Below are 9,445 nucleotides of genomic sequence, written 5' to 3'. Positions count from 1 at the left end.
AGGCATGGGGAGGTTTGGGGACTGTTGGGCTGGTGGCAGGTGTGAGCAGCAGTTGGGGGCTGGGGGTAGGTGGGGGCAGTTGTGGGACATGGGGTTGTAAGTGTGGGCGGTGGCTGGGGTAGGTGTGGGTAGTAGGGCAGGAGGGAGTTGAAGGGCAGTTGGGGGCTGGTATAGGTGGAGGGGGCAGCTGTGGGGAGCTTGACAGGACAGTTCTGGGACTGGAGGGGAGAGGTGGCAGGGGCCTTCCCTTTGGGGCCCGGGGGACCCAGGCATCTTGGCCCAGTCCTCATGCGCCTGCTCTTGTTTCCCCGGCAGCCCACAATGAGCACGCGCCGCCGCGGCCCCCCTGGGGACAAGCAACTGCGCAAGAGCTCTGGGCGCGGGTCCTCCGTGGTCTGGGACACCGGCCCGCCACCACCCCCACCGCCACTGCCGCCTGCTCTGGAGGATGCTGGTATTGCCATGCCCTTTGCTGGGTTGTGCCAGGGGTGGGAGGGGGCCCGCAGGCATCCGTCCGCCAGCCACTCTTCGCACCCATGGGGCTGCCCTCGCCTATATCTGCCCAGCCCTGCGCGAGGGCAGTGCCTGCCAGTATCCCCTAGCCCGCCCGCCACCGTGCTCGTGCTCCACACAGTCCCACCCGTTCACCAAGTGGCAGGATGGCCTAGGTGAGGACAGAGCTGAGGGTCCCTGGTTGGCAAATCCGTATCCCCCAAGGTATCGGAGACCTCAGCTGGCTGCTCTACTGTGGAGCCGTTGATAGAGGTGTGCTTCACAGGTGTCCCTGACACCTGCCCCTTCTGCCAACCTGCTCTAATATGCTTCCCGTCCGTGGTCCTGGGACCTCCTGGTCAACCTCATCCTGGCTCTGGGCATCTACCCAAGTGGGAAGGCATCCGTGGCTGGGTTGGAACTCAGTTTTGCTGCTCAGCATCCCCAACTTGGGGCCACAGGCACTGGATCTGCTCCATGTCCCCTTCTGGCTCTCGTTATTAGCCCATGATCTCGCTCCCATCCCTGTTGGAATTTGTTGCTAGCTTCTTGGTTCTTCCCATTTAAAGGAAGTTTGTAGTTTTACTTGGTGGCCCCCAATATCCCCTGAGTGTAACAGGCCCATGTCCTGGGTAGCAGAGAGAGGAGGCTGAAAGGGAGAGCAAGTGGAGTGTAACGGTTTTTTTCTGCAGTTGCACAAGGCAGGGAGGTGGAGGGGAGTCGTGGCTGGGCAAGCAGCTGCAGTGCGTAGGGGTGAAATGCTGACTTTGCTCCCCGCTCTCTGTTTCCTGCCCCATCCTCTGCTCTCCTTGTGGGACTCCCTGGCGGTACGGAAGCTGGCTTCATGTTCCTGGTCTCTCTGGAAGCCACATGGCTGGGTCAGACTGCTCCCTGGGTCAGATGTGGCCTGTAGGCTGTGTGGTTGTGTGGGGAGAGACGAAGAAAGATTGACTGTAGGGACAGATGGTTGATGACTTCACCGAGTCTCCTGTGGTAGCTCAGTTGCAGAGCCAAGCAGGCCATCTGGGACTCTTGGGGCTTAGCCTGGCCCTGTAGCTTCTGGCCTGTGGTCTGGAGGTGATGCTGGCTGGGACTCCTGGAACTTGGGTTGGATGGGGAGGTCGGTCCAGGGCAGACTGGTCAGGAAACAGAGCAGCAAATGGGGCAGGGAGGAGAAAGCAGAGCAGTGGGTGGAGCAGGGAGTGGATGGGGCAGGCCACGGGGCTCCAGGGGCCACTCACAGAAGGCATGGGGTGAACCCCGTGTCCTGCCTGGCAAAACAGCTTGCCCCCCATCCCCTGTGGCCCAGCCTGTGCTTAACCTCCCACCCCCAGCCTCCCACATGCCATTTCCTTCCCCCACCTTGACCCAGCCAGCTTCCAAACTCGAGAGGTTCAGCCTGGGCCTTGCCTTCTGCTGCCTTCCAGCCAGTCTTGCTTTCAGCTGCAACCAGCGCCTTCCCACCTCCCCGCTAGAACTGTTTATCTAAAGCAGGGCCGCGAGGCCCCACTCCAGCCCTCCTCCCCCCAAATTGCTTCCCTCCGGCGTGTTACCACAGTAACCCGCCCGGCGCTCTTCAGAGCGCGCGCCGACTCTTATGTTCTAGTGATCATCGGTGCCTAATGTAACGTGCGCAAAGCTGGCTCTTCTCAGACCTTCCACTCCAATCCAATCTGCCGCGACAGGCAGTGAAATGACAGCTCCTTGTCAGGCGGCCACATGCTGGATGAATTGGGAAGTGTTTCCCTGCGTCCCCCACCTCATGGTGTGTGGTCCGGGGGGCTGTGGGAGGGCTGGATTTAGCCAGGAGCTGCTTCTTCTGCCCTCCCTTGGCACCTTTGCTTTAGACCTCTCATGTGGGGTGGCTTCTCTCTGCTCCCCCCTGCTGAATCCACTCGCTTTCTGGATGTCATGGTTTTTTTCTGGGGGTCCCGGTCCTGAGACATCTAGTGGGTGTGGATGCAGATGGAGCTGATGTGAGCTGTGCCCCTTGGTGCATCTCTGTTCCCCAGCCCCAAAACCCTGCTTTTGGGATGGAAGAAAATCACAAGACCAAATCCAGGTGGTGCGGAAAGTCCGGTGAGGCTGAGAAGGGCCTGGGGGTGCCCATGACCCTTCAGCTGAGTAGGTGGCAGTGGGGTGCAAGCCTGTGGCCTCCTGTATGAGCAGGGAAAGCGCCTGCAAAACCCGGGGCAGTGAAGTTTTTCCAGTCTGTGTGGCACTGGAGAGGCCTCCCCCATCCAGGTCTGGGCCTTGCACTTCCCAGAGAAGGTAGAAGGGTTGGGAAGAGCCCAGCTCAGGGCGACAAAGACACTCGGGGGCCTGACAGGCAGGAGCAATGAGGTCAGGCTGGAAGAGGGAGACTGAGTCTTGGAGGGGGATTGGATCATGGCTTTCAAACCCCTGAAGTGCGATGGCAGGGAATGGAGACAGGCTTTGTTTCTAGGAGCAGTGGGCTCGAGCTGCAGCAGGAGAAACTGAGGCTGGAGCTGAGGAACTTTGTGATGTGGGTGAGGCTGATGTCGAGCCTTGGAGGGGTTGTGGAGACTCCGTCCCTGGATGAACATGGGGCCGGGAGGGTTTAGTTGGGACTGATCCTGCCTTGAACAGGGTGCTGGATGGGATTCATAGACTCATATAATCACGGGATGATCTCGTGAGGGACCTTCCAGCCCCACTCTCCTGTGACCCTAAGGGGTCAAGTATTAGGAGACCCTGTGTCTACTCTGAATTGCCCCTCCTGGGGTAAAAATACCCCTGTCCCCCCAGGCCACGCTCTGTGCCTGAAGGAGACTCTTCCTCCATGCCCTGCAGTGCAGGGGTCAGGCAGCATGGTGGAAACTTTCTGGGTTGTCCAGGTGGGGTGCCTTCCAGAATCCACAACTGCCTATCCTCCACTCGTTTGCCTTTGATGGCTCAATCCTATCATTGTGCGCTAATGAGCTGTGGCAGCAACTAGATGATTGGGAAGGGGGAGCTGCCTGTCATGTTCCAGCCCTGAACTGGCCGGCGGGTGGCAGAACAGGAGGGGAGGAGAGGAGGAGGAAGAACTCTGGCTTGTCCATGTTGCCACTGTCCCACCTTCTTTCTACCACCCATCATGGGTTGCCGGCGGTGCCCGAGAAGCCTTTAGTGACTTGTGCACAGAGCTTTCTGCCACGCGTGGCTGCCTTGGCCACTCTGGTCATGTTGGCTGTGCGGTCTCCCCTGTCTCATAGATGTTAGGGTAGGAAGGGACCTCAATAGATCATCGAGTCCGACCCCCTGCATAGGCAGTAAAGAGTGCTGGTTCTAGATGACCCCAGCTAGATGCTTATCTAACCTCCTCTTGAAGACCCCCAGGGAAGGGGAGAGCACCACCTCCCTTGGGAGCCCGTTCCAGACCCTGGCCACTCGAGCTGTGAAGAAGTTCTTCCTAATGTCTAATCTAAATCTGCTCTCTGCTAGCTTGTGACCATTATTTCTTGTAACCCCCGGGGGCGCCTTGGTGAATAAAACCTCACCAATTCCCTTCTGTGCCCCTTGCCCATCTTGCCCTGGCCCCCCTCTACATGTTACATTTATGCCATGACAAATGAATTTATTGCACATGCTTCTGGTTTAAGGCAAACAAGCTGTAGAAACGTCCTCCTATAACGGAGGATGTTTTTCTGGCCAGTTCATATGGTGCCTTAAATGCAACTCAGACTGTGGGATCAGGAAGGAATTTTACCCTGTCGTTAGATTTTTATGGACAGAGGGGGTGGGTTTGCCTTCCTCTGTGCCATCGCGGGGCAGGTTCAGCCTTTATTTGGGATCTCTTGAAAGTATATTAACATTTTCTAGAGGCAGGACAATGATAGCCACAGGCCTGGTGGCAGGTTCAGGTGAGATGCCTCATATTGTGTCAGAGTTGTTCTAGATCAGTGGTTTTTCAGCCTTGTTTCATGCATGGAAAAATTTTGATTGGAGCGTGGGACCCCTTTGAATTGTAAGGGTGGGTATTCACTTACTCTTGACTGATTGCGGACCCCTTAGACATAGTCTGCAGACCCAGGGGTCTGCAGATTGAAAACCACTGGTTTAGATGATGGATTTGCATGGGGATGAAGCTGGGATCCCTTCCAGTTCTGCTTTTCTGAGTCTACAGACACCCCTTCTTTAGCCTCACTTCTCTCCAGTGGAGAGCACTGAGCCGGAAACCTTGCTTCTGCCTCAAGCCTGGGCTCTTGCCCCTTTGTCGGTCCCTGCCCCAGATGGCACTGAGGCCTGTTCGATTACCTGGTGTGGTCTTGGAAGCGACTGTGACACTGTGTTCTTTCAGGGGTGGCTGTGAAGCCTTGGAGTCCCTTCAGCCCTCACTTTGTGGGCAGTTTGCCACCCCTTGATGTCTTTTATGATGAGGGAGGCAGCCCCAGTTCTTCCTAAATTGCTCTCTCAAATGACCACCAGATGCCCGTGGTTACTGCCGTATGGGCTAATTTAATTGCATGGCTCCATCCCATCCCTACATCATGTCCCATGCCTTGCAGATGGCAGCTTCACTGATGTGATGGCATCTTCACTTTCACTTAGCCCCTCCTCTGGGGTTTCTGGACTCTTTCTCCTAGTCTCACACTCTCAGCCGCTCGGGAGGCTTCTGGACCTTCTCTGGGGTCACCAAGAGAGGCACCAAGCGTCCTGCCACAGTGACAAATCAGCTCATTGTTAGCCAACCCCGTGGGCACTAGGTTTTCGAGTGATCTCACCCCCATGCCTGCAAGGGCGTAGCAGGAGGCATGATGGTTGGGATCGGGGATCAGGTCTCATCCTGCCATTGAATGAACCTCCTGAAATCCCTTCCAATCCTCATTTTCTATGATTCTTTCCTTCTCAACAGTACCTGTCTTTGGGAGGAAGGTGGGAAAACCTTTCTTTTCCTTTAAGGACCAGCCTCGGCTTTGCACGTCAGGAGGGTTTTGGTAGCACACCATCTCGGGAGGGATCTGCTAGGTAAGAACATGCCTGGGATTTGCTGGCTGGCAGCGATCAAGGCCTTGGCCCCATGTTTGGAACTCTAAGGCAGGGGGGTGATGCTATTCAGTTGCCTTGAATTTCATTTAAATGCAGCTGCTTCTGGGGTGGAACAGAACAGATCAATCTGGGGAAGGAGGGAGACCTCTGGCGAGGGCACTAGAGTCAATTTGGAGTCTTCGGTGCAGTGGGCAGAGCAGACCAGACCTCACAAGGGCTTTGGGAGATGGAAAGATCCCATCGCCCCTGCTGGGGTTGGATTTGGGAGGCATCAGCCCTGATGCTTAGCTGCTCGGCACATGTGGCTCCATCATACTATGGTCACCACAAGCTGTTCTAACTGGCTTTGCCACCCACAGCTGTGAAAACAAAATGGGCCCAGACACTACCCCCTGCCCCACTTTGCTCACAGCTGGAGTCTCCGGGCTCCCCCTCCCTCTTCCGGCTTAAGCCAGTCCTGGATTAGACAAACCCTGGACTAGGATGGTTCAGATGGAGGTGGTTCTGCCTCAAGACATCCCCAGCACTGATATGGTACCCAAGGACCCCTGCACAGCCCCTCAGGACCTCCCAATACCCATCCTGCACTGACCTGAGGTCCCATGGGCTGTGTGAAGGTCTCCCAACACCTCCCTGCACTGACCTGGCACCCTCACACAGCCCTCTGGATTTTCTAGCACTGACCTGGGACCTCCACACAGCCCCTCTAAACCCCCCCAGTACCCCCTGCACTGACCAGGGATCCTCCATACAACCTTCTTGGACCCTCCAGCACCCCTCTGCCCTGCCCTGGCACCCCCACACAGCTCTCTGGGACCCCCCAGCATCCCCCCTGCCACTGACCTGGGACTCCCACACAGGCCCTGGGACTCTGGAGCACCCCCTCTGTACTGACCTGCAACCTCCACACAGCCCCTTGGGCCCCCCAATACCCCCCTGCACTGATCTGGGACCCTCATACAGCCATCTGGACCCTCCAACACCCCTGCAATGACCTGGGACCCCCACACAGCCCCCCCCACTCCCCGACTCCCCAGTACCCCTAGCACTGATCTGGAACTCCCAACACAGTCCGCTGGGACCTCCCACACCATCAAGCACTGGCCTGGCACCCTCTCATAGCCCCCAGGACCTCCCAACACAGACCTGACTGCCCCTTCCCACCAGCCTGGGACCCCTGCACAGTCCTCCGGGACCCTTCAGCAGCCCCCAGCACTGCCCTTTTCCTCCTAGAAGGCAAAGGTGGGGTGCACGGATGGTACTGTCTATGTTCGTGGGGGGGGGGATGGGACAGACACACACGACTACCTGCTTCTGCCCAGGCCATATCTCTTTGGGGACAAGAGAATAGGAGGCAGACCAAGAGCAAGGCAGGTTTGGGCTGAGTCTCAAGAAAACCTCCTTTGCTGTTAGAGCAGTGAGGCAGTGGGATAGACGCCAAGGGGATTTGTGGACTCTCCATCACTGGAGGGGTGTTGGACAGCCACTAGTTGGGGGTAATCTAGGTGTAGTGACACCTGTGTTCTGCTACAGGGATTTCTCAGGGGTCTGGGCTTTGCCGGTTACCCACTTCCCCCTTTTTCTCCTACGTGTGTCAGGGGGATTTTAAGGTTTTTAAGGATATAGGCAGACCAGGTTCTATGAGTAGATGTGATATCTGTTATTAGACCAACTAAATAGTTGGAAAAAATTGTTCTTTGCAAGCTTTTGGGTACAAGCACCTTTCTTCAGGCATTTCTAAGCCTCCCCTAGAGGCACTGGGTGTTAGCTGCAGCCCAGGTTGGGGATGGGGACTGCTTCTGCTGGGAGGTCCTGGCTAGAGGGTCTTGCCCCTCTGCTCAGTGTCAAACCAGCGCCATGTGTGGGGTCAGGAAGTTTTCCCCTGGTCAGATTTGTACAGACTGGGGTTAGGTGCTTGCCTTCCTCTGTAGAAGGCACATGGCCTCTACTTGGCATCTCTGGAGCGTATATTAACAACCTTTCATGACAGCAGGGCATTGGCGGCTGCAGTCACCCTGCTTTCCCTGCGGCACATTTAGGTGTGATGCCTGGTGCTGTGTCAGGGCCAACAGTGAGTTTGGATGCTGGGTTTGTCTGAGCTGCTTTGGACAGGGCTGGTCCTGGACTCAATGTGATCTGCAGGTCCTTTGGGGCTCTGCGATTCTATGACGTGCTCTGTGACCAGAGCTTGTTCACCTGGCACCTCCCGTAAGCCCTTTGCTTGGCTTTGCAAGAGTTTCACATCTCAACCAAAGTTATACTAGGAATATCCAACCCTATGCTCCTCCGTCTGCAAACAGAGCTGGAGCCCTAGCAGCAGAGCACCCCAGGGCGTTTCGCGAGGGGAGCCAGGGGGCGGGGGAGATATTTAATTTTAAAGAGTGGATATCACTTGGGCTTGATTGTTTCATTTGTCATGCTTCGCCGCAGCACTGGCATCAGTGTCCCTGTGGTCCCTTTCTGCTGAATTTACAGGGCGTCGCATTCGTAGGTCCAACAATCAGGAACAGAAACATTTAGCCACATGTCACACTTCTCTATCCTAATGTGTCAGAGAGGCTCAGGAGGCGGCCTTGTCACTCCGATCAAGAGAGACTGACTGCTCTGGAGGAGCCCATGTTAGCAAGTGCTCTCAAATCTACCAGCTCCGGCTGTTCTTAAAGTCTCATCTCCTGCACAGCAGCAATGGGTTCATTTGGAGCTAATGAAGCCCTTTGATTGCACCCAGGGGTTGGCGGGTGTTAGTGTGGGGGTGATGGAATATAACAGAGCTAGATGCTCATCCTTTGGGTGCCCGTTTCAATTTGGTCTGAGGCAGGAGAATGATGAGATGACTGGCTCTGTGGATGTAGGGAGACCAGTGGATGTGGTGTACCTTGACTTTAGCAAGGCTTTTGATACAGTCTCCCACAACATTCTCGCAGGCAAGCTAAGGAAGTATGGGTTGGATGAATGGACTGTAAGGTGGACAGAAAACTGCCTGGATCATCAGGCTGTAAGGGTAGTAATAGTCAATGGCTTGATGCCTAGTTGGTAGCTGGTATCAAGTGGTTTAATTAATGACGTGGAACATGGCACAGAGTGCACCGTCAGCAAGTTTGCAGATGACACCAAGCTGGGGGAGTAGTAGACATACTGGAGGGTATGAGTAGGATTCAGAGTGACCTAGACAAATTGGAGGATTGGGACCAAAAGAGATCTCATGAGGTTCAACAAGGACAAGTACAAAGTCCTGCATTTAGGACTTCATAGATTTCATAGACGATAGGTCTGGAAGGGACCTTGCGAGATCATTGGGTCCAGCCCCCTGCCCAAAGGGCAGGAAATCAGCTGGGGCCACAGGTCCCCAATTTTACCATGAGAACATCATGGGAGACCAAGTCAAAGGCTTTTTTGAAATCTAAATATATGACATTAATTTCTTCTCCTTTGTCCAGGTGATGTGTCACCTGGTCATAGAAGGACATGAGGTTGGTCAGGCAAGACCTATTGGCATGAACGACCTGTGCCCCCGGCGGCTGGGGAGGCACGGTAGTGGTGGGAACATGGTGGCGGTGAGCAGGGAGCTCCCACAGATGCCACCGGCGCTGTCAGCAGTAGGGGGGTGGGATGGCGGCCACCGATCATGGGTCGGCGACCACCTGCAGATGCTGCTGGAGGTGTCTGCGGCAGGGTGGCAAGCGGTGACCGCCTGCAGGTGCTGCTGACTTTGGCAGTACCTTTTCTAGGGGATGTACTGCCACGCTCAGGGGGTGTATGTGCCCCCACGTGTACCCGCTACACGTCACCCCTGCCTACTGGCAACAAAGCCATGTTGGCTGTCTCTCAGAACGTAGCTTTCCGTTAGCCTGTTGTTGATGGCTTCTTTGATTTTTTTCCAAGATCTTTCCAGGGATTGAAGTCAAATGGATTGGCATGTAGCTCCCTGGATCTTCCTTCCTTCCTTTCTTGAAGATAGGCA

General features: G+C 55.7%; 1 protein-coding gene across 1 annotated transcript in view; it reads left to right on the top strand.

The window, feature by feature from the left end:
• The first annotated feature begins 119 nt into the window (after positions 1-119).
• DNAH2 (dynein axonemal heavy chain 2) overlaps positions 120-9,445 on the top strand; it is a 109,339-nt gene continuing 100,013 nt past the window's right edge. Inside the window, 1 exon segment of the mRNA XM_014526887.2 lies at positions 120-454. Coding sequence (XP_014382373.2) covers positions 289-454 — 166 coding nt within the window. The 5' untranslated portion in view covers positions 120-288.

Source organism: Alligator sinensis, unplaced genomic scaffold (genome assembly GCF_000455745.1).
Source record: "Alligator sinensis unplaced genomic scaffold, ASM45574v1 scaffold1745_1, whole genome shotgun sequence".
Lineage (NCBI taxonomy): Eukaryota > Metazoa > Chordata > Crocodylia > Alligatoridae > Alligator > Alligator sinensis.
This window is presented reverse-complemented; position numbering and strand designations above follow the sequence as displayed.